This window comes from Poecilia latipinna, unplaced genomic scaffold (assembly GCF_001443285.1).
Source record: "Poecilia latipinna isolate Pla-1442-1.1 unplaced genomic scaffold, P_latipinna-1.0 Scaffold123, whole genome shotgun sequence".
NCBI lineage: Eukaryota > Metazoa > Chordata > Actinopteri > Cyprinodontiformes > Poeciliidae > Poecilia > Poecilia latipinna.
Window position 1 is genome coordinate 393018 of NW_015112739.1, and position 25964 is coordinate 418981.

Consider the following 25964-nt stretch of genomic DNA (forward strand, 5'->3'; position numbering starts at 1 on the left):
TTATATATATATATATATAACTGAAATGCACTACTGATTATTAACTTTAAGTGATACATCAGATACAAACATCAAGATGCATCAGTTATTGTCGACTACAGTTTAAAATTCTGAACACTGTCTCCTCTGCAGAAGTTACCCAGGTTAAATGGAAGTCACCTCTGTGTCATTGAAAGCTGGCTTCATGCTAATATTACCCATGCAGGCCATTAATCTCTTTGTAACACACCTTTCAGATCAAGTGATGCATGACAGCATAATTTCTGGGACTGAACTGTATGCATGTGCAGTAAATTATGTTGTTGTCAGCATTGTGCAGCCTTAGGCAGATGATGTTTGCCTACAAATGGTTTCAATCTAATTTTAGCATTAAAAGCCAGACTTAACATATGCTTAGAACTGAAATAACTGGTTTTCTCACTCAAAAAGACGTTTTTTTTTCTTTAAATATCCTCCTAATTGAGCAGCAAGTGTCACTTTGTTGACAGACTTTAGGGATTTCTATGAATCCTCATCCTCTTTTAGTCCCATCACTCTTAACGTCTTCATCCAGTACCTGCTCGTAGTGAAGCGGAGCGATAATAAGAAGTGTCACAGCGCGGCTTCGTCATTTTAAACCAAGCTGCCACGCATTAGCCCAACTATCGATGGCTCTGGATCCAGCTCATAATTGCTCTGCCTCAGAATAATTGAAAAAGGGGACGAGGTGAATCCCAAAAGCGTCAGGAGGGGAGGAAGATGAATGGGAGGACATGATGAGACCCCTCGCAGGACAGAGGGTCTCTGTTTCCCCCTCACACAGACATCTGGCTTCGTGTGAATATTTCACCTGGCATGCCACTGTGGTGTGCTCGTTTATGCAGGAACAGACTAATTTAGACTAAATGTTCTTTCGCCGTTTGCAAGCATCACACAGTTTTCATGCCTCACCAGTGTGAAGCTTGGCTGTTACCTTCCTCACCCTATAAAAACTACAGATATTAAGCTACATGTAAGTAAGACCTGCTTTTAAATGTTATGACTAAAATGTTTTAAGAGGATTACCAGTAATCGCCTGTCATTTTGTACTCTCTTTTAACTAATACGCAACAGATAAATACTGTTTTTGCAGTGAGCGCTGCTCTAATGGCTTTCAGGGTCAGACAGAAGCCGCCACATTTCTGTCAAAGTGACGTTGCAGCATGCAGCCTTGCAGCAAACTGATATTTTGCTCTGTAAATGTTCCTCTGCATTTATGCGCCTGCAGAACATGAGCTCAAATTTATTTCTGGCTTCGATCTCCAGGGGAAATGCTTTATTTGTTCACACAGAGGTGGAGGGCTGACACTGTGGAGCGGTACTAGTCGGTCTCCGAGGTCATTACCACTGCCACAGCGTCTCGGCGCCCTGGGAAGTAGGCAAGAATTGATTAATGACGATGCTGGTAGCACAAGGAGGGGGCGGTAACGGCAAGGGAGCCGTTCTGCAGTTGTTGTGGAGAAATGCTGCTCTGGGTGTGAAGCACTGTAAAGTTGGCTGATAAAATGGCATCTATAAGAGACAAGTATCTGTGAATCTTTATTTCTGGCTACTCTACCCGACTTCAGTTGCTTCAAAGAATAAAGGTCAAGCAGTAAAAAATGCACCAGGCACAGTTTGTGACAAAGCGAGGCTTCATATTCTGGAAATACAAATATTTTTCCAAACTTCTCCACTGATGAAGAAAAACCGTTCCTGACTGCTTAGGAATTTTGGAGAAAATTTCTGGGTTTTACTCTTGACTTTATATTATGGTCTCACTGTCAATGTTTCTAATTAAATTGAAGTATGTCTTTATTTAAAATTGAAACTGTCAGAAAAACAAAGTCTTAAAAAACCCCATTTAATACATTATTACTATTTATGGAGTTCTTTCTTCTGCACCTACGTAATGGCATTCCTCTCTCAATTGTTATTATTTATGAGCAGGTTTTCCAGAAATTGTCACCCTTTTAATCAAAAATTGTATTTGGCACGGTGTTGTATCAGCTTAATATTAAAGGACTAATCTGTCTGAGTCGATTGTAGATCAACTAAATACTGAATTCTGCTTTTTAGTGCTTTTCCTCTCCACCCAAATTGCTTGTAGCAGTCTGCAGTATGCAACTTTAGGCATCACTTTCCACAGTCTCCTCACAGCGTTTTCTGCCTGTGAGCGAATGAAATAAATCGCAGTCTGAGCGTCACAGTAGGTTGAGCCGACCTTTCCTACGAACACAATCCTGCCACCAAAGCCAGCTGCTCCATCCTCAGCTTATGTAACAAGCTTATGCATCACAGACTATGATTTGTTTTATTCTTATGCTCTAAACACAATGATATTACATTAACTTAATTGTCTACCAGTAAATGGGACTGTTCCATCTTTACTACTAGTTGTACTTTAGCTTTACTTCATGGCTCCTTAGACGTGAAAGAAGTGAACTACTGAAGACTAAAGAAGAGTTTAAATTAACTTTACATAAGAGCAGATTTTTACCACAATAAAGGTAAATTTAAGAACATGTTCATTCATTTAATTTGTCAGACATATATAAAGTAAATCCAAGTTTATCTCAATAAATTTAGACGAGTTGATTTATTTCAGTAATTTAATAAAATAAATAAATATTACATAGGACCAATAATAATAATAATAATAATAAATGAATCGATTTTATGTCACTGGCTACACGGATAAAGAGAATCTAGCACACTGACACAATGGAAAAATGTGTGGAAGAAAAAGGTATTTAAAACGGCCGCACAAGCAACAACGATAATCATAGCCATGTTTTCAGCTTGTGGAAAAAAAAAAACTTAGTTATTCAAGTAAGTTTACTACACCGACAACAAAAGCCACATTGCATTAATGCAGTAAATTATGTAGAAGGACCCCAACCAAGTACTGATTTACTGTACACATATGTCTCAGAGAAGGCTTGGATTTATGTAGTAATCACATTTTTTGATGAACTACATTGTGTGTTTTTGTTAGCAATAAGCCATAACCATCAAAATTAGGAGACTTAAACACCGTAGAGCACTCTGGATTATATTCTAACTTATTGAGATGCACCTGTGCATCTCCTTCTGTGGAAATGAATTAGGCTGAGTATCTAACCTTTCCATGCTTTATATATATATAAAAATAAAAAATAAAAAAAAGCATCTCTCTCTCCTCTGGGAGCTTTTCACTTCGACAAAAGCCTAAAATGACATCAGGTTTTCAGGTTTGCATAGTGTGTCTCTGTTCCGAGCCTTTTTCGTGTTCAACATCCTTCAGGTGCCACGTTGGTGGCAGCGTTGCAGGCCGAGTTACCATGGGAACACATTGAGAGGAACAATAGTGCGCACATTTAAACAATTCTGAGGTGTAAATTAAAATGAATTCAAAAATGTCCTAATGAACAGGCTGTGTGAGGTGAGGAAATCGGCTTTCTGTGGGCTCATCTGACCAAATCTGTTTACATGGATCCTACAGTCATACATCTGGAATGTAGATTATGGATGCTGCCCTTAAAGCAGGATCAGCAGAAATGGATGGATTACTCTAGTATGGCCAGTGTTGAACACCTTGTCCCACTAGGCTGGATTGCATTAAAAGCAGTTGCACATCTGTGTGAACAGATGGACGGCGCCCCAGCATCAACTCCTCACTCAAGACTGAATGTAGAGCACTGTCCTTTAAATAACCACCGTCAACCCAGTCGAGGTTTAAACTCTGACACTCCTCTAAGGCCGGAAAACACGGCAGGAAGTCATGTTGTGAAAATAAAACATGATGTCAAATAAAGAACAACTACACTGCTGTTTTAGGCTGTTTGAGGAAATTAACAGTATCTAAGATCTAAAAACACAGATAGATCGATGTAAAAATTAAGGTCGCTCAATTCACTAATTTATATTCAAAGGCTCCATCTCTCAACTCAAAATCCAACATGGCTGCCATGTTTGAAACTACTCGCTTGTATCTCCATAGCTCTTTCTCTCGTTGGAAAACAATTTCCAAGTTGCTTAAACCAGAGCAATGGAATTTTTAAGTCAAATTCAGCCCATTTTTTCATGACATATTATTAACCTGAAAAACTAGACATTTTCTTTTTGCCCAATTTTAGTTGTCCCCTTTAAAATGGAAAAAAAGAATGATACATAAATTTAGTATACCCACAAATAACCTTAAAATTGTCACAAATTTGCATCACGGCTTGTGACAGCATTACATGATTATTTTTGCTTCGTCGTTACAAGATATACTGGGGTGCAATAATAATGACCTAATGTCTAGTAAAAAATGTGGCTCTTGGAGTATTTAAACCTGTTATCCATGACTACAGTGAAGATGGGCTGTAGATAAAGTATTGTTTTTTATTCTACTGAATAAGATTTAATTAGTTGAAGTATTTTCTGATGGCTGAACTCGTTAAACAAAAAGGTAAACTTTAAAAATATGTTATTTAAAACATGTTGTATTTGCTGAAAATCATCGTAGATGGCATCTGATGGTACCTAGATGGGGGGTTGTGGTTTGATAGCTGAAAATATGTCTTGCTCAGAAACAATTTTAGAGGGTAATAAAATAGGCTACAAAGCACATCTTTAGCACAATGGGGAGAAAATGCACAGAAGGACAGCAAACTTTCTTTTGAGCCATCATGCAGGTGTCAAAACCTTGTCGCTCAGAGGGTAGACAGTCCTTCTGCTTTGAGGACTTCATGTATCTCCCCCCCTCTCCTTGCATACACCCACAGACCACTTTTCAGATTCCACAGCTGACGAATGCAAAAGGACAGAGAAACTGTGCCCATAGAAACAGTTCTCAGTGGACCTGACGAAGCGGAGAACGCCGTGCTTCCTGTCAGAGGCAAACGCAGGCAATTTCCCTGTATTATCTTCTAAATGTAACAAGTTTCCTTCTGATGGCTTGGCTCCTCTGCTTATTACTGAGACGAAGTTAGGGAACTGCCAGCGTATCATTATGTTGTTTTTTTTAAGCCGTGACTGAGAGAAAGCAGGGAAACACAGTGAGAGGAATGTCCCATCCTCCCAAATAAATCACTGCCAGGAAAAAAACATTTTGATTTACGACTAGAGTCACAGTGAGTGAGTCAGTTTTTGCATTGCTTTTTTTTAATCCTTATACAACGGATGAAAACAAGCCTGACAGTCGGCTACCTTTATTTTCTGCTGCTTTATTGTGAAATGCAATACGCTCATATCTCTGCATATCTAACATATTGTTTGTCTGCTGCGTGATGCGCAGATATTCAGAGAAGTCGGGGTATAATCAACAGAGAGAGCTGTGTGTCGCGCAGTGCATACCGTACACTTGTTCAAAGTTAGAGTTTGCATTGTGACATAAGCAGGTGTTGATGCAGATGAGTGCAGTTTTACAGTTATAATGTGTTATAAAAAAGTAAAGGTCTCTTGCACATGTAGATTGGTATGCAGGGTAGTTGGGTAGGTTGTGGCACGAGTAGGATCCAAGGAAAACAACACACACCTCCAAATTGTGTCCAGGCTTGTAGCTGGTTGCTTGGAGACCAAGGGAAGCTGCAAGTTTTTCTGGCTGCAGCTTGAATGCAACAGGTCTGTACAGCTGTTGAAAAAAGTAGCCCAAGCATCACATTCCTTCAGCAGACGCATAAAGAGTCTATTTATCACATCAGTTTCACTTTTTGAGCTGAAGTGCTGAATTGAACTTTTTGACGGTATAATTTGAGTTGCACATGTACGCCAGCTTAAATATTCTTATGAACGATATTATCTACCAGGCAAAGAATGTAGTGGTGCTCTCTTGCTGCTGTAGTTGTAAGGCTTGCCTCTACAGAAAAATGTTGCATCTGATGAGACTTATCAGTATGTCACAGAGCTACTAAGTCCATGCTTCACTAACGTCTGGGTGGGTGGGGGATAGGAGGCTGTCTAGAAGGCCAAGACAATACCCTTTCCCATTGCTAGTTGCAAATGTCTTATGCTGGGAAATAAGGATACCCCAGAACTTCCCCCGAGCTGGTATCTCACATGACCCACTTCCATTATGACTAGCCTAATGGTTGGTGACTGGCTGCTGAGTGCTAAATGGAAAGAGGACAATGCACAGATGAGAGCACACACAATGCAATGATAGCTGCTGGACTCAAGCTAAAGAGTGACTATTAGTCAAATCTGAGACTCGTGGTCTAGACTGGTTTATGTTGAGGAAGGAGAGGCGGAGACTGGGTACTGAGAGTAAAAAGGCGATGTGTGGTGAAGAGGAATCTAAGTGAATGTTATGGCATTCTCAAGGAAATGTGCAGGTCTGGCAGCTGTACTATAGAACCATACCAAAAATGAAACGAGGAGCAGAACAGCCAGGAGGAGTTGAGCCACACAGCTGGACTGCAGGCTGAAATACGACAGGGTGATATTTCTAGAGCTAAAAGAAAGGAATGAGAGCGCCAGGAGGCAGAACCACTTAACCACAAGATTTAGCCGAAGGGCTTGCTTGGAGCACTGTGCTGCATGTCCTCATAAACACAAACAAAAACTGAAGAATACATAACATTATGTGTATAGAAGTTTGAGCTGTCAAAGTTCATTCACAGACACCCTATACACAGTCCTGCCTCAAAGATTCACCTACTCAGCTCAATATCTGCCTCCTCCTCCAAGCTTGACATTTATAAAGAAAACCATAACAAGGGGGTTTGGAAGCTTCAGAACAACTGTGGAGGGCTCATCCCTCATTAGAATTCCCTTATCAGTCTTTTCCATGGAGCGTAGGCTTGACATGTCTGGGTTTATTAATCGCTCCAGGAAATATTATTGACCGGGACCTTCTGCTCCTGCTCTCCCTGCTGTAGAAAGAGTCTCTCTACTCTGCCGCCCTCACTTTCCTCCGGTGTCCTGCCTGGACGTAATACAGGACACTGCGGCACAGAGCGGAGCCTTCAACAGTGTCTTCATTGACTCTGTACTTGGCTTAGGCAGCTCGTTTTCTCTGCAGCTGCAAAGTACCACTCACATACCTGCAAGTGTGGAGAAGAAGAAGTTAAAACGATCTGAGGGCAGATCTGTGTTGGCCTTGTGTTAGAGTAAAAAAGCTAAAATGAATAGCAACTGTAAGACTGAGATAATAACAAGGCTTCTAGAATAGAACAGAATAGAATATACTTTATTGATCCCCAACGGGGATCAATAAAGCTTTCAATATTTGCTGAAAGCTACTCCATCTTGGGTAATAAATACAAAGTTGCTCTAGAGTAAGAGTGTTCCCAGGGGGAAGTGTGATAGGTTGATAGTTGAAAACACACTTTTCGGTCCTCTTTCTTCTAGACTGTGACCACCTCCCCAGTCTGCCACTCTTCAACCAGTGTGGACAAGGCTGGTCAGAAAAACAAAACTTCTATAACCTGCCTTTTCGTTCAGTTTAAACACTCACTCCAAGATTGTTGGACTTTTTCTGTTTTTACTGATTCAGTGTAAATGTTTGTGTTGTTCCTAAACCTACACATGCAGTGCCCTGGAAATCCCTTGTTCTTTGTCTTGGCCTTGTTACAGAAATAGCTGGACGAAAGCAGCTGGTATCAGCTACATCAGTGGAATTTAGTGGAAGTGGAAGTTCTGTTTCCTGAGGTTGATAATACATTCAATCAAATACTGTTACCTAAAGGTGTTATATTCAGCATTGCCTGTAAATGTAACACAAAAACTGCATTTATTTTGAAGTCATTTTAAAATTTTATATTAAAAGGGTGTTTTTTTTTTTTTCTCTCATCGTTCTCCATAAAGACATATTTTTCTCAATGGGCTTAAAGAGGCAACGATGTCATTGCAATAAAATTGTTGAAGTATTCTGCCATCATGTGGACATTTGTGGTAATACAGCTATACATTTCCCCTGACAGGGCTAATGAATGACCAGGATATGCGTGTGTTGTTCCATTGTGGTTCTTGTGAACTTTGCACATTCCTGAGCACATTCCTGAAAGCAGCTCATGATTAAAGAAATACACCTCAGATTTGTCAAAAGCTTTTGTGTCCGATGAATACAATGCAATAGTCACGTTCTCATGTATCTTGATCTCAGACATGTCTGGAACTAAATTTAATAGCCACCCTCATTTTGTTTTCCTGCAGGCACAATGGTCCTCCTTCTGTTTTTGGTGGCAACCACAATACCCTATTCCTATTCCAATACCACTGCCAATGACACCAACTCAAAAGGTAAGAACAATAGCAAGAGCCACTCCACTTCAACATATCCCATTAATGCTTACTGCAGTCATCACATTTCTCAGAGATAGTATCATTATCGGTTTTCTGCTGTGATTGCATCTGCTTGATAACAGCCTTCAGCTTTGTATTTACCAGATCACAATTAAGCTCGCAGCAGCAGTTAGTAATTTAAAGATTATTGTGAACTTTTACGCAGAGGACAGATAGCTGACTGGTGGTCTTGTCTTCTTTTTGAGAGCCTCTAATTTTCTGTCCAAGCTGATGCATATCTGTGTTGACAAAATACTGCTGAGACCTGTTATTAAACTGGCTCTGTGGCCATGAAAGAGAACAGCAGCCACTTTGCTGTTCCAAGTATTTATTAGATCAAGTCATACAATGTACCTAATACAGGTCGATCTCAATAGATTAAACGATTAAAAAGGTATATTATCAGAAATTCTTCTTAAAAAGTATAACTTCCATAGAGTTGAAACCAGATATGTACATACACTAAATAAAAGACACATGCATCCTTTATCACATCCAAAGTTAAATCAGACTTCTCATTATTTTAGTTCAGTTAGAACTACCAAAATTTATATTTGCTGAATGTCACAATCGTGAGAATATGCCAGAGATTTATTTATTAATGTCATGTGGCTGTATTAAAAAGAATATTAAGGTTTTTACTTGATGTATATAAATGTCTGGTTTATTTGACACAAGTCTTTTTATTTGATGTATATAAACGTTTGGCTTCAACTATAAATCTATTAGACAGTGTTCTTTTCCCAGTGTTTATTTTTGTTAATTTTTTATTCATGTTTATGTACAACTAATGAACACCTAAAATTCATCTAGTGAGAAAAATTTTAAACCAATAAAAACCAATTATAGACACAATTTTGTTATGGAAGAGTTATGCTTTCCGTGTTATTGCCTTTATAATCCTGGAGAAGACTGCTGACTTGGCATTTGTCCAGCAGACAGTCACTGACGGACACAACAAGAAGAGTAAACCACAAAACTAAGGAAGCTGTTTCCACAGAATCATCAATGCAAGCATATTTGTAGAAGGTTACGTGACTGAAAAACCTATGGTGGTAAGAAATCTGTATAATTGTGGCCTTGATGAGGAAGATCAGAAAGTTTAGCTGTTGTTCGTAGTTCAAGAGCCACCATACAGGCATATCCAGGATTTGAGCAACAACTTGTTTAAAGCCACTCTTGAACCAGAGATATCAGCACAGTTTTACCTGGGATGAGCAGGAAAACAACCAGACTATTGCTCATTGGTCAAAAGACCTCTTTTAAGATGAATTTAAATTTTGAATTTTGGAATTTGGAGGAAGAGATAACAGCCACAGAATCCAAGTTGCTTAAGGTTCAGTGTGACATCTCATCTGTTGGTTTTGCTCCACTGTGAATTAAAAAGTTCAATGTCAGCACAGCTGTCTACCAGGACCTTTCAATTCTCTGTGCTCAAAAGCTTTATGGAGATGTTGACTTGGCACCTCATGCTGAATATATCAGTTTGTGTAATAAATATCTATGATTTACATGTTTGACTTTTAACTGTAACACGTTCACACAGCAGGTCTTAATACTCAATTCAGATTTTTTGCTGAAATTCTTTTTTTTTTTTTTTTTTTTTGCGTGGTCGTTCATACTAATAATGAAATGTGATCGCAATCAGACTGTGTGAATGGTTTACAACCTTTTAGCGATCCACAATGCTCAGAAGAACATTGACGCCAAACAGTATAGTGTTGTTTACCTAAGTAATAGTGGGTGCCGCCACCTATGAATCAATTTAAAGTTATTTAGCAATGGGAGCCAACAGTATTGTCAAAGTCATAACACAAAGGAAGCTAGTAAAGTTGTAGTTAGGAAGCTAATAGTGATGGCCTTCTGTAGAGCACTGGTTGCAACTTCTTTTGAGAACCCTGTTTGGATGTGCAGTCAGAGCCAGGAGTGGTAAGACTGTGATGTGATGAGCTATGAGTTCATCATTTTAATAATTATAAGTTTCAGCCAGTGTTTATGTCCAGATGTAATGTGTCTGGCTTCTGCTAGTGGAGAAATATGATGCATGTCTTGCGTCAATGACGTAACCAGACTTCAAATGCTTTGAAAACAATTGGATAAGTATAAGAATTAGTAAGACGAAGACCATCTAGAAAAAGTCATGTATACATTGGGTATAGGCATAAAAAGCTGATTTGGGTCGTACTTGCCTGCTGTGTGAATATAGTTTGAGTTGAATTCTTTGATTTAATTTTCCAATTTATTTAGAAGCAACAGTAGTGTTTGTGTCTTCTTTCTGCATTTTTGTTGGTACTGCTCCTTTAACTTATTCTCTGTCCTCAGAAGGAGATAAGTCTCACAACCCCCAAGTCCTTCCCATTGTGCTGGTTGTGTCCTTGCTGGTGCTCATCTTCACACTGTTGGCCTGGTACATCCTCAGGTAAAAAAAAAAAAAAAAGCTAACACAAAACCAAGAAACTCTCCAACCCTTAGCTTGGCTCGCCTTTCCTCCTTCCCCTGGCAGAGAGCCCAGCACAGGGGCAGAGCTGGAGGTGACGAACACTTCCTCCTTTTTAGTCACTGAGGCGGAGCCCATTCAGGAAGCAGACTCCCTCGCATGTATGTTTAGTCAGAGCAGAGCAGAGCAGGCTGACAGGAGCTCCACAGGCAGCTTTAGACTGAAGGCAGAATTCTGAACTACATTTTGACACAAACACAGCCTCTCCAAGACGCCAGCTAATGAGAAAAAATAAGTTCTCCAGCTTTAGATGGTAGGATGGCAAGATTCTTGTTCAAAAGTGTGGAGTGATGATTAACTGTTATTGACTGAAAAAAATGAAATTGATTGATTTACTGTCTGCGTCTCATTTTCCAGTGTTTTGTTTTCCCCTTCAGGTTAAAAAACCAGAAACCAGCAGTCGTCACAACAGTTGACAAGAAAATACCGAATGGCATCTTGGAAGAACAAGGTAATGTAGTAAAATCGCACACTAAGAGAAGCTGCAGGCGCATTGTAGGTAGCGTGACAAGATGGCTGTTAAAAGATGCAAATATAAATCTGCCATATTTAGACTATGAGCTCCAAAGAAAGAAAGTCAAAGCCGACAGAGAGGAAGGAGTTAATACGTTTTTATATTTCTGCCTTATACGTGAAAGTAGTCCCACCAGTTGTTGTGGTGGCTTGAAACTTCCTGTGGTTGACATGAAGATTGAAAACAAGCTGGTTTCATGAACAGTTGCATCTACTTTGAGGCTGCCTGTGAAGTTAGGCGATGCAAAGATCAGAGCTGCTCTTACAGCAGCTTTCAGCTCCGCTTTTTTTAAAATGGAGCTGATTTGTGTGACGTTTGATAACACTTATCGGACCGTGCAGGAAGCTGTTCATGATGAGGATTTGTGAATGTTCTTTAGGAAGCATTTTCTTATCTAGGAATGGAAAGAGCAGAGCAGGTTGTGCTCCTGGGAGAGAAAGAACTGAAAAAACCAAGACAACCTTCAGATGGTTGGAGCAAGAACACATTTGGACTTTAAAACAGTTTAATACTTAAATAAGGCACTTAGTTGTCTTTTTATTTGGACTGTGTCTGTCCGTGTGTGAATGATGTGATTTGGTTTGTGTTTTAGAGATTGGCTACAGTTCTGAGTCGTTGTACACCGTTGTACCTCCAGGTCAGGTATAAAGGGTGGCATGTTACTAACACTAACACCCTCTCTGGGTTATTTTTCCAGCCTTCATTTTCTCAAAGCTGTAACTAAATGCCAGAACAGGGTGCTGCGGCTCCTCTCTGGGCTCCTTTTGGTTCCTTAACACCTGCTGATGTTTGGTGATCTGGGAAATCTACAGAGATAAAGGAGTAGCACAAAACTGTAGGCTGTAGGAGTACCTGTTTAGTTTATGCAAAATGTTTTTAAATTACGTTAGCTGAGTGAGTTGATTTTTATGATCCAGTGATTCCCAACCTCAAGTTTCTATATTTGTGAGAAATTTGCTGATAAATAGGGGGAACTGAGTGGGGAGATCAAATATAGCCTCACTGCCCACAGCAGTATTTTAATGTTTATTTTTGATTGGTTTTTAATTATTAAATTAAGATTTTAATATTATATAAAACCAACAGATAAAATGATTTTCAATAAAGCCATGTTACATGAGTTCCACAGCAGACCATCAATGACACCCTCCACAAGGAGGATAAGCCACAAAAGCTTATTGCCAAGTCGGCTGACTTACCAGAATCCTCTGTCCAAGCATTCTGATGGAAAGTAGAGTGGAAGGAAAAAGTGCACAGGCAACAGGAATAACCAGACCTCTAAGAGCTCTGGTTATTTAGGGCAACATTTAGGGCTAAAAGGAATTCATAATCGGTGGATATTGGCACAGTAAAAAAAAAATTTACAATTCCTAGAAATATAATAATCTTTAAGAGCAGCACTAAGCTTTGATGGTAGACATGTCAATCTATTTTCTTCCTTTTTTCTAATTAAGCTTCATAAACACCCCTGGTGGTAGTGGGAGTGAACCTGTTTACAAAAACATTGAGTTAATCGGTGTGTGGCTGTGTCCTTCAGGTCTGAAAAATGTCTACCTAACAAAATTAGTTATAATCTCTCAAGAAATGTCCTTAGGACAAAATGTTTGGATTTTTGCTGTAAAAGGAAGAAAAAAAAAGAAGTGATACTTGTACTCTGACCTAAGCACTAGTTTTTGATATCTCAACATGAAGCACTAAAAAGGTATTAAAAAAACAAAACAAAAAAAACATCCAGCTTTGAAAAAAAGGGATTCCTGATTTTAGTTAACATGCTCTAATTTACAGACAGGTTGGGAACCACTGTTCTAATTCAACCCAATCATTTACACTTTATTTCTTAGAATTGGTTATTTAAAATCGCAGAACATATCTTTGATTTTTATTTCTACCAGCGCTACATGATTAGTTTTCTTGTGACATTTCATTTTTAGCTTCAAATGATTAAACAAAGCCACCAAAAAGGAGAGATGGTACCAACTATGTTCCCTCCCCACAGAGCAACAGACGGTGGTCCTTCTGCCCAGGTCCCCCTCTGCCTCAAAGACCTACCTGCCCATCCCAGTGGACCACCTGGAGGAGGAGTACCGACTCCGCTCAGCTGATGATGGCAAACTCTTTAGGGAGGAGTATAATGTGAGCTTCTCTTTAAATCTTACAAGTTAAATAAAGAAACTTTCTGTGCTTTGTACATTGATTTCAAGTAGCATTTATGGCACATGGATTGGGCCTTCATCACTGTCTCTAACTTATTCATGGAGAATTGTGAAAGAAAGGTCTAAAGTTAAGAATGTGTGTATTTTCATGTAGGAAATTAAAATAAGTACCATGTGTCATATCATCCATGACACACACTGATCTCATACTCACCCACACAAACAAAAAGTACCTTTTTGACTATTTTTGTCTATTGTTGAGGAGTCTGAGTCAAAATAAATTGTCCGATTCATAGTTCAAGCAACAAAGAATATATGGTTTTTTTTTACAGTTGTAAGAGAAAGAGGAAGTTGAAGTTCTAAGCTAATTTAGCAGAGGAAGTCCCTTCATGCAGCAGACCACTGTTGATTGTGTTGTATAATCTGTAATTTTGCTTTGCAGTCCTTGCCAGGGGGCAATGCACAGGGGACATATGAAGAGGCAAACAAGGATGAGAACAAGGAGAAGAACAGATACCCCAACATCCTTCCCTGTGAGTGTACTTTCTGTTCTGTAGGAGCTTGCTTTGCTTCTGAGTCAAACTCTGCTTCCTGTTTCTATATACACAAACAAGCGCCATTGTGTCTTTGACACGTTTTTTTTTTTTTCTCTCGCTCTGACAGATACAGTAAAGCTCCCATTAACCGCTTGCACATGCACTTACAATGACAGAACAATATTCTAATAGTTTCCTCCATCGCTTTCCTTTCTAACACGTGTGGTTCCTCTTCTGAGAACTTGTGTTTTTATCACTGGTCTTGCACTGCAGTTATGCCAACAGCTCTTAAAATTAAAAATAAATAACTAAGCATGTAAAATCAAGTTTAAACCTGTGTAGCCCTATGGGGAGAAGATGTGTTTCTACATTCCTGCATTTTTGGCAACAATAACAACGTACAAATAATTGAGTAATGCGTTTTTGCAGCTTTTCTAATGGATGAGTTTTAGTGCTTGAAATAGGCTTTAGGTCTTAGATTTGCAAAAGTATTCACACATAGTGAGCTTTGTTCATGTGTCTAATTGCAATTTCATGAAAAGTACTGAATTTTTTTACTTCAAAAAAAAAAAAAAAATCCCAAACTCAGTCAGATTAGATGGGTACAATTTGTGACCAGAATCTTTTGAAGTCTTGACCCAGATTCTCAATCGGGTTTAGGTCTGAACTTTAACTTGGCCATTCTGACACATTAATCCATCCATCCATCCATTTTCTGTAAACCCTTGGTCTCCCTCAATTGCCCTTATGTATGAGTGTGTGTTTTTTGTTGCCCTATGAATGGACTGGTCCTGTGCACAACATAGCTCTTGCCAAGTGACTGCTGGGTGAAGCATTTTTGCAGCAATTTTAGCTAGACTGAAGAAAAAATAGTTGATTAATTGAACAGTTCTCAGTGAATTTGTCAACGTTGGGATATTGTTCTATAGTCTCACTACTTTAAACTTCTCTACAACTTTCTCCTGTGTTCCTTGGTTGTCATGCTGATGTTTAACTAAACAGACTTGAACTCTAATATCTAACTAGGCCATTTCTGAAGGCAGTTTGTTGAACTAGATTTTGAGATCGAAGATAAGGGTGTAGTACAATATATGAATACCACACTCATCAGATCAGCAGTTGTAAGGAGCTTAGAAAATCCGTTCCACTTAGTAATTATCCATTACTTTGTGTTGGTCTGTCATATGAAATCCCAATAAAATTCTGGTAAACTCAGTTTTAGTTTTAGTCGACTTTAGTTTTGAGAAAAAAATCTGAAAACCTTGGATGAGTATGTACACTTAGCGAATTAGTGAATATATGTGGAAATTATGGAAATTACTATCTTCAGTAGTCTGTAATTCCTTTTCTGTGCTTTGCAGAATCTGACAAAAACAGTTGAAAAGGTTGAAACTTTATGGTTTCTGACTCTGTTTCTTTGTTGTGCAATTGTGCAGATATTAAAGTATGTGGACATTATTCAGTTTGATGCACTTGTTCACAGGGTTAAAATTTAGCATTTTAGCAGTTTGGTAAGCATCTCAGGTTTTTTGTTTTTATACGTTTGCAATTGAATTTAAATAATTTTCAAGCCTGATAAACTGCATATCATTGTTCATAATAACAGAGGTACTTTCTTTTTACAGTAACTGTATATCTTGAATAATAATAATAATACAAATCCCTCTAAAGTCTTGGCTAAGAGGTACAGCAGGATAATTGCACAGTTTTAAGATGCTTCCCAGCTATTTGATTCACAAAAATGCAAACAAAGCTAAATACTACTACAGAAAATAAATTACTCAGCCACCTAAAACCACCTCATCTCAGATAATAAGCAAAATTACTACAAATGACAACATACCAATCTGGGTTGACCAGGTGTAGGCTGCTCAATTTTTTGCTCAGTCAGCCAAATTTTCAAATTTTTTTGTTATTGTTCACCTCCTCATGTGTCCAGACAACAGTATTAAAATTTGTTCAGTGGTTCTGTCTGTCGCAGTTAAAGTCAGTGCATTATGCTGGCTGGTTCTCTTCCTTGCCATTTATAGAGTCAGAAACTTTAGGTGAGCGTTCGGCTATTTCTAGCTATTTGTTCGGCTATTTGTCATTGTCATATTTTCAATTTTGTGTTCAAAACTAGTCCTTCAATGTGTAATATTAGCTACAGTAAAAATGTTATTCTTAGGTTGAAAATGCACAAAAACTGAAAAGAGGTGCCTGCGATGGACTGGCGACCTGTCCAGGGTGTCCCCTGCCTCTCGCCCGAAACATTTGCTTGAGATAGGCACTGGCACCCCTCCCAATCCCACTAGGGACGAAGGTGTAAGAAAATGGATGGATGGATGAAAATAGGTGCATTGTGGAGAGATGAGGCCTTTAAGCTGCTAAAAACTGACAGTGTCACTAACACTAGCCTGGCCATTGCCTTCCTATTCCGCCCGATTCAAATCTCACCTCAAATCACAGTCTAGGCTTTCTCCCACTGACTTGGATTTCACCAGTAGAATTTCTACCAAGCCAATCAGAAAACTGAAAGACAAGTTGTCTGCCTGTAGTGTTAGCAATGGCAGCAGAGGAAGTGGATGAAGTCATTTAGTCTGTTGCCAACACGCTTCCAATATTTGGCCAGAAGTGCCGAACGAGGCCCAGAGTGGTTTTCCTCGTTCGGCCCAGCACTTCATGGACAAAAATGAGTGATACTTCCACCTAAAGTATTTCTTTGTTTCTTTTCTCACTAACAGATGATCATTCCCGAGTAGTGCTGACTCAGTTGGATGGGAATCCATGTTCAGACTACATTAATGCATCTTATGTTGATGTGAGTTAGTTTTTCGTCATTCTGATTATGTAAATTCACAAGTTGACGAAATAATTAATTGTGCTAATGTCAGATAAATGTTTACAGTATTGTTTCAGAAGGTATTAGTTTAAAAAAATTATTTTTTAACACTCAGAAAGTAGTGCTTTACATCATAGTCACTAGAAATATTCTTTTATCTCCAGGGTTACACAGAAAAGAACAAATTTATAGCTGCACAAGGTAAGTAAATGTATAAAGGAAACCAATTTTTTTTCCATTAGGTATTACAATAACCTCGTATTTTATTTCTCAGGACCAAAAGAAGAGACAGTAGCAGACTTTTGGAGGATGATTTGGGAGCAGAAAGTAGCAACGGTTGTCATGCTGACAAATCTGAAAGAAAGGAAAGAGGTATTTACTACTCAAGTTCCCTTACCTGTAAGAGAAGTGATAAGGTGTGCAGATATGGAGATTGCTGCTTTTTTTTTTTAACTAATGGTCTTATGTTAATGCTGTGGGCTGAAGTGAAACTCAGAACTTGGGTGATGTATGAAAGAGCAGTGGTGTTTATTTTTTGTCTATATAAAGTTTTAAAATGTTATATAGCAAAAAAAACTTTTTGCAAAGTTGTTCATTCAGATGTTCTTCCATAATGTTAATGTTAATTGAAACTAATGATTTTGAATTAGTTTTAATTAACATTTTATTAAATCATGTGTTTCTCATGGTATATTCCTGCAGGACAAGTGTTACCAGTACTGGCCAGACCAGGGCTGCTGGACTTACGGGAATGTAAGGGTGGCAGTCGAGGACTTCACAGTCCTAGTAGACTACACAATACGCAAGTTCTGTGTACAACATGTAAGTGCAAACCAGTTCCTCTTGAATTCACTAAGAAACTTTAACTTGCATTTAATCTGCAAATTTCCTAAAGCGAGAGCACATTTTAAATGTTTTCTGTAAAAACAACATGTTCTTCCAGACTCTTCTAGAATTCTTTCTCAGTGTTCATTTTAAAAGATAAAGTACTAGAATCGATCGTGATTATAGCCGTTACTTCTGGAATGAGCAAATTTTTAAATAAGGGCCCTAGATAAAATCTGAAATTAGAAGGAAGTCAAAGGAAGTATATGATGAAAGAATGCCAATTTTTAATCTGAGACCTACATAATGCTACAAAAGCATGCAATACAATACATCTGGAATATATTGGCCTACAAATAATGCACTCCTTTGTGACATTTATGTTGGAGACTTTGATACTATGATAATACATTGTGCAGTATTGTATTACTGCACAATGAAACGGCTTTTACTTAAGAAGTGAATCGCACGCTAACTTTAGTGTTAAGTCTAAGTGCTATAACAGCTGAAATATAGGTCTACAAACCATAAAATGTGTTTAAATTCATTTGCAAGGAGCATAAAATAATAATATATATAGTACATTTAATTGCGCAACAGATGGGAGGCGACACATCACAGGAAGCTTTATTATCATTAGACACTCACGGTGTGCAGTCATATTTCCCTTTGCAAGACATCCTAATCTTTTATGCCTAGTAACAAGGCTGAACAATATAATGCAATATTTAATTGGATTCTATACTGGAACATTAATTCAGCCAGACAAGTTATGCAGACTTCACAGGCTTTGTGTTAACCTGCTTCAGGCTAACACAAAGCAAGACTTGATTCTCCTAGATGAGAAAAGCTTTCTAGTTGATTTCTGAAAACATAAATTATTGTCTTAATATATAACTTCAATATTTATATTTTAATTTCACAGCAAGCCAGTGATGCTGCTAAGACTCCCCGTCCGGTCACACAGCTTCACTTCACGAGCTGGCCTGACTTTGGAGTCCCTTTCTCCCCTATTGGCATGCTCAAGTTCCTGAAAAAGGTCAAGGCTGTGAATCCGCCATTTTCTGGGCCTATTGTGGTCCACTGCAGGTACTGAAGAGTCAGCAGCTGATGTCGCTAAATGCGTTTACTTGAACTGAACAAGTTTAGTATTTCTGAATGAGGTTTTGTTTGTTTCAGTTATCCACTTAGTTTCTATGGGAAGTGATGTATTTGGGTATGAATGTACTGTCTGTGAGTCTGTGGGTAAACAAAAACAAAGTGATTTATAACAACGAATGTGTTTACAAGCACAGATGTGCTTTTGTTTTTCCTCCCGCTTCCCATTACCATACAAGTGTCAGCTGAGCATTGTGGTAAACACAGTGTGTGTGTTTTCTGTCCCCAGCGCTGGTGTTGGGAGAACGGGAACCTTCATCGTAATCGACGGCATGATCGACATGATGCACGCGGAGCAGATAGTTGATGTGTTTGGGTTCGTCTCCAAGATACGAGAGCAGCGCTCCCAGCTCATCCAGACAGATGTGAGTTAAAGATGGACTCCCTGGTGCGTTATCATCAACTACCCATACGGTGTGTATTTAACATTTGTCTGTCCTCACCCTAGATGCAGTACTCATTCGTCTACCAGGCCTTGCTTGAATACTACCTCTATGGAGACACAGAGCTGGATGTGTCATCTCTGGAAGGACATCTGCACAAACTGCACAACACCTTTGCCGATGGTGACCGTGTGGGCCTGGAGGAGGAGTTTAAAGTAATTTGATTTGTTTCACATTCTGTCTAAAACAGAAAAAAAAAACTAAATGAAAAGGCTAGAAACACCTTTTGCTTACCAATGTAAAGTACTTGGTGATGAACTAATCAGAATTTTGTAGCCATTTGCAATCAGATTTTTACCTCGACAAGTGGATAGTAATTTAGATTTTTCTTTGACTATAGTATGTAGTAAGTAGTATATAGTAAATTGTATTTTACTATAGTAGATCAAGATTTAGAAACAGTATTCAAAATACGTTTTTGTACACTTCCTGTTCTGAGTAGTCGTAGGTTATTTATATTGGCAGCAGAGGTGGCATCGCATCACTGGGTGAGATTAGTTCCTGTGAAACAAGGTGATTATTTTTGAAACAAAGAAAATCATAAACGAGTCTGCATCATAAACTTGGATTTTTGGCATCTTTACTTTGCGATTACTTTGAAAATATGGTCTGTGAGTGAATAGTTTAGTACGTTGGGCCTTATCTCGACTAAGATTTGCGAAATACTTTCAGTGTTTTTTAGTCCAGCATGTTGCATGATAGATTGAGTTAAAATTAAAGTGTAATCTATAACTTTGCCATCTTATCTGCTTGGTCTTGCTCTCCCTCTTAGCCTCAACCACAGACATTTCACGACTTGTCTTATGTCGCTTTGCTTCCTCTGATACTGAAACTAACTGCCTGTAGGTCTATAGTAGCGTCGTGAGCAAGACCTAGATGGGATCAGAGCTAGCAGTCGGAAGTAGGTTCGAGTTTTGGGTACATCTTTTAAAAAAAAATCTACAAATGATGATATTCTGGTTGTGGGTGTTTTCTTGAGTACTATGAATAGTCTTTCCATCTAATTGAAAAAATGGTTTCCATCTTATCAAGGTTTCATTTAAAAGGTTGCTTCTGCCTGCTTTAAAACATAAAGCAAATATGTTGTTTCATTTTGGCAATGAAAAACTCAGGAGTCAGTTCTTTGCTGTATACTACAGGAATGGTGAGTCTGAATACATACTGCTTAAGTGATTGGCCAACATTTATTTAACTCTATGCAGCTCTAGAGCAATAGAGGCCTCTGGCCTAATTCTGATAGAAAAACTAAATTAAAACAAACCATTGGTGAGGAAGCAGGAAAGTCATTGTGGGCTTTCAGAACAGGGGTGAACAATGTTTATAAAAGGATGTGGCCTTCTGTGATATTTCATTTCTCTTCACATTGCATGCACCGTCAAGTATTTTTACTTTGTTTATTGAAACGGAAAACAGATTGAAAATGTGAACACTCAAAATCAGAAAAGTTGTAACACCCTTATTTATATTATTCTAACAAGATTGTGCACAATAGTATTGATTTGGGTGAACCTTTGGCACCAACTTTAGATTTTTTTTCTCTTTTTTTTTAAAGAAAAATGTAATCACAAAAAAAATCTGTGTTGCAAAGTTAGCTGCAAAGCAAGTGAACCTTAGATTTAATTTGAAAAAATTTTGAATTCCTCACACTTTGCATTCTTTTGACTTCTCAGAAACTGACCAACATGCGAATAATGAAGGAGAATATGAGAACTGGGAATCTTCCTGCAAACATGAAGAAGAACAGAGTTCTACAAATTATTCCATGTAAGAAACAGGAATCCACTTTGTCTACTTATGGCAGTTTCAAGATATAGTGTCAGGTAGATGTGGGGTTGGGGACCACATCGACCCGTAAATAGCTAAAAGCCACACATACTTGAAACTCCCTCTAACTACAAATCTTCTACCAATAACCTCTTCTCCACTGAAGAGCACTGTTAGTACCAAATGTTAGCATTAAAGTCCTGCCAGCTATTCATCCACATTTTTCTTATTTTTTTATTATTTAAAAGGTAATATTGGATTTTTGAGTGAGGTCCTATGAAAGTGGATGAATACAGTAGACGGCTAATCTGTTAGCATAGAATTATTTATTAGAGTTATCTTAAATTGGTAGTCAACTAAAACACTGACTAACTACCTTCCGCCAAGCCCACAGTAATATCTTTCTCCTACAGGTAAGGGAACTATTACAGATAATTTCACGGAACCTCACTTCAAGAAATCCAGAGTTACACTTCAAGCAGTCTACTCTGAGAACCACTCATGCCGGTTTATATATCTAAAACCTCATCAATATTTCCATCTGTTGCTCTAATGTACGTTTGTCATCTGCTTTGTCCATTTCAGATGATTTCAATAGAGTCATTCTCTCCATGAGAAGAGGCCAAGAGTTCACAGATTACGTCAACGCGTCTTTTATAGATGTAAGGAAACATCTCTTCCTGCAGCAACAGGTTACCAACAGTACTTATACTTCACCCTGTTATATCAAAAATGTAATAAATGAATGCTCTGCTGTTACTCAGGGATACAGACAGAAGGACTACTTCATTGCCACACAGGGCCCTCTTCCCCATACTGTAGAGGATTTCTGGAGAATGGTGTGGGAATGGAAATGTCACTCCATTGTAATGCTTACTGAGCTCCAGGAGAGGGAGCAGGTGATCCACGAAAGCTACTCATCGAACACTTAACTAAGCTAAATTTCTACTTTTACTGTCTTTTTCACATAACATGCAGTGTTATTTTTGCCAAATCTATTATAATGCATTACATTCTGCATATTTATATAGCGATTCGTTTTGCAGGACAAATGTTGCCAGTACTGGCCCACAGAGGACTCTGCTACCTATGGAGACTACACTGTAGAGCTGAAGGGAGACACTTTGTGTGAAACTTTCAGTCTACGAGACTTGGTACTCACCTTTGTGCCGGTAAGCAAATTAACTTTCCACTATCAGAGATGTAAATGTGGCTTCCTTTACATCATTTACAACACTTGACTTCTTATGGAGCTACTTTGTTTGCCTGTAAGAATTGTATTTAAACATTAAAATCCCAAACACTAGTAAAATGTTATCTAAACTGAGTCTGTTCTTAAATTTATTACCAGATCAAGCAGAATACAAACCTTTGCTCAGTTTTATGTTGGTTTTTGACACCTCACAGTAAATCTGGATCCTTCTAAGCGAATGGTTCTTTTTTTTTTATCCAAAAAAATGTCACATTTACCAGGTAGCTTACATTAACTAAGAATACCATATCTACAGGCTTCCACAACCTTGATTTAAAAATATATTAATTTAAAAGAATTGTTACAAATAATAAATGCAACTCTTTGACAGAAGTGTTTTGGAAGTGGTCCACCAACTGTCTAAAACTTGGAACAAAACAGGAAGCATAAAACTCTCTAGACTGTGAGAGTAAAGCAGGATGTGTTTAGGCTTATCAACCAGGAGGTTCTTATTTCGTATATTTCATTAACTTCGACCCACTTCACTCTTTTAAAGGCGCGATTGTTCATTCGCCTCCCAGAATATCCCTCGTCGGCCCACCTCTTATATACTGCACAGCACGCCCCATTATCGTTCATAAACTGCTAATAAATCACATTTCAAAGGTATTATGATCTCATCTACCTGTGCATTTCCTCTAAAAGGAGAAGCAGACAAGGACGATCAGGCACTTCCACTTCCATGGCTGGCCTGAGATCGGCATCCCGACAGAGGGCAAAGGCATGATTGACATCATCGCCTCAGTGCAGAGACAGCAGCAGCAGTCTGGGAACCATCCCATAGTCGTACACTGCAGGTAGGCTTCAGTTTGTGAAAGTGGCTCATTCTTGAGTAAACATGTACTAAAGCCAACATTTTGTGTTTATGCTACAGTGCTGGTGCAGGGCGAACAGGTACGTTCATTGCACTGAGCAATATCTTGGAGCGAGTCAAAGCAGAAGGCCTGCTGGATGTGTTCCAAACCGTCAAGAGTTTACGCATGCAGAGGCCTCATATGGTCCAAACTGTTGTAAGTAGAAGAATATGATATTGCCAATAATCAGAAATGTATCAGAGATATGTATGTCAGTTTCCACAGCTCCGCCAGGCCCCAATAGTCAGAAAAACCACTGAGTGCAGGTCAATAGAGACAAACCAAACTACCATCAATAGGGTTAGGGTGGCTGCCCTCACTCATCTCTACATGCATGGTAATTAATATCACCATCTGGGCACATACAAGCTTATAATGACAGCTGCTCAATCAAACAGCATAAAGTGCTGCTAATGCTAAGTAGGGACCCTGTGTAACTGGGTGACCTTGACTCGCTGTTTTGATTATCAAACATTCCGCTAACTCTATAAGAAATGTACATTAATGGCTTTTGGGTTCTGTTGTAGAAATGCCTGCTCCTTAAAAATTCATTTTAATCGCCCTTCACAGACAAGCAAATACACCCGATTTTGCTCAGATGTGTTCATCTCTTCTGGGTGCTTCATTTTTATTTGGCAGTTATCTACCTTTTCAACACTGTGTATTTAAAATAACATTTCATCTCTATTACAGGGTCTACATTAATATTGTGACTGTGCTCCACCTAATGTCCTCACAATTATAGATATTTTGTCCAAACTGGAGTTTTTACAGTCAGTGGACTTGATTACAAACATGTGGATTTTAAGTCCAACATTTATGAGATAATAGAGCTGCACAATATTACAATCGTCAAAGAACTGCTTGAATATTTCAAGACCCTAAAACAACTGAGCAACAACCTCCAGGGGGCAGGAGTAAAAGTAAAACAGGAATTTTACAAAAAGTACTGTGATAAACTTTAATAGTGATGAGGCTAAGATAAACCACCAACAAAGTGATGGATGGATGTTTCAATATGGAAAAAAAATCAAGGATCTTCTTAGGATTCCCAAGCTCCTCTATGAAATACAGTGATCAGATTCTACCTTACATTTGTGTGTATATATGCACAATGTATTCTTTCAATAAGTTGTACAGCTTCTCGTTTTACTGGTCACCATGTAATCCACGTTTCTTCTTTCCCTACAGGAACAGTATGACTTCTGCTACAGGGTGGTACAAGACTTTGTTGACATTTACTCAGACTATGCCAATTTTAAATAAAATTTGCCTTAAACCTGGTTTTTAAATGTTTTTTAAAGCCAATTTTGCAGTTTTCAGTTTCCTTAACCTTGTCAAATGATCTTCTATTTTGCTATGCACTTGTCCTACCATTAACACAAGTTGTTGTTCTGCTGTGACGTATGGTATAGTCAGAGGGTGAAAATTGTAAATGGACGAAAAGTCAGATTAATGGTGTACATTTTAAAACATGTATTAAGCATTGCTACAAAGTTGATCTCCGATTTGTTGTATAATATTGTTTTATAACATTGTTTAAATGTCTGAGTTTTATTTTGAACTGATAGTTTTTAAAAAATGTAGTTATTGTAAATGTATTTATGTATTGACATTCCTTGCTTGTGTTAATGTTTATTATTTTTTGCTAATTATGAATCTTTCATTTACTGCTGACATTTGAAATTATAAAAATGTTGGGGGGGTTTTTCTTCAAGATACTGTCAGAAATGTTTATAACAATGACAGCCATATTGCAGAGAACAAAAGTCTGAGGTGGTGATGCTGAGCCTGGCTTTTACAAATTAATTCAGCTAGCCAACCCAGACAGACAGAACCTGCCTTTTATCTGTATACAGCAAAAAGTACTAAGAATCACTGCACATTAAAAAAGCACAGTAGTAAAAGTTTTTGCCAAGAACCTTTAACACAGAATGTGGTTTTTTCATGTTTAAATTATTGCTAATTAGTGCCATAAGTTAAAAAGAATGATGCCTACAAGTCACCTATGGATACAGAGTGCAGAAAAGTCTAATTTTATGTTGCACAGTCAAAACACAAAAATGCTAGCCACGAGTTACAAACACGATCCTTTGTCAGTTTCTTTGCCAAACTGGTTTACAAAATAAAGAATGGGAACGAGAAAAGACAGGATGTAAAATTTAAATAGATTTTAGAACAAAGTCTGATCCATCTGGTACTCAAACACCTAACAGTTTTATTTTTGCTACATGTAAATACTACATGACAAAGTGCTAACATAGTGACCAGTGGCTATGGAGCAAGGAACTGTAAAGTGATTGGTCCAGTTTTGTAAACTACATGTATGTGACTGTGAGATACAGACTGAACAAAACAACACAAGTCTATGTTGCCAGGGCTTGATTTCTGTTCAAATGGTCCTTTTGAGGAACAGAGTGGAGGGCTTGTTTAGACTCCAGCTCTTTGCCTTTGCTCTCTCTTTTTCTCTGTGGGTGGTCTATCATGTTTTGGACTGTCTGTGTCTTTAAAATGCAAGTTGCAATATTAAATTCATCTAAAAATGTTTTGGATTTTAGTGGAATTTTCTTTACAATGTAGGTTTGTTCAAAGACAAGCCATCATTGTCACTCTTTAAAGGCTGAAATGTGTGCGCTTACCAATGGAAGAAATACAGCTGCAACTTTGTGCGTCATTATTGGCCTCAAGGCATGCTCAATGTGATACGGTTCAGAAACAATAGGAAGCATCTGCTTTGGGTAACTGACTCTTCCCTGACAAATTACAGGAGAACAGTACATTTAGAGAAAAAAGGCTACCCTAACCAGGTGTCGATTTTTTTTTTTTTTTTTTTTTTTAAAAAAAACTTTTTTTTTTGGGGAAAAAAAAAAAACTTCAAAAAAAAAAAAAAACCTTGGGGT

At 38.2% G+C, this 25964-nt stretch overlaps 1 protein-coding gene and 1 long non-coding RNA gene across 8 annotated transcripts in view; one reads left to right on the forward strand and one right to left on the reverse strand.

Moving 5' to 3' along the window:
- ptprea (protein tyrosine phosphatase receptor type Ea) overlaps window positions 1-25609 on the forward strand; it is a 71695-nt gene extending 46086 nt beyond the window's left edge. For 2 of the 7 annotated variants that reach the window (XM_015028400.1, XM_015028401.1), the window contains exons 3-22: window positions 8119-8205; window positions 10570-10666; window positions 11122-11195; window positions 11851-11895; window positions 13255-13391; window positions 13854-13944; window positions 16671-16747; window positions 16933-16969; window positions 17043-17140; window positions 17471-17590; window positions 18519-18682; window positions 18981-19116; window positions 19200-19349; window positions 20865-20958; window positions 21544-21620; window positions 21723-21857; window positions 22005-22130; window positions 22856-23007; window positions 23085-23220; window positions 24256-25609. In XM_015028400.1, coding sequence (XP_014883886.1) covers window positions 8124-8205; window positions 10570-10666; window positions 11122-11195; window positions 11851-11895; window positions 13255-13391; window positions 13854-13944; window positions 16671-16747; window positions 16933-16969; window positions 17043-17140; window positions 17471-17590; window positions 18519-18682; window positions 18981-19116; window positions 19200-19349; window positions 20865-20958; window positions 21544-21620; window positions 21723-21857; window positions 22005-22130; window positions 22856-23007; window positions 23085-23220; window positions 24256-24330 — 2103 coding nt within the window. In that variant the 5' untranslated portion in view covers window positions 8119-8123 and the 3' untranslated portion in view covers window positions 24331-25609. The other 5 variants (XM_015028402.1, XM_015028403.1, XM_015028404.1 and 2 more) reach the window with 5 other exon arrangements.
- Window positions 1-25964, reverse strand: part of LOC106945015 (uncharacterized) — a 67888-nt gene that overhangs the window by 7524 nt on the left and 34400 nt on the right. The window lies entirely within an intron of this gene.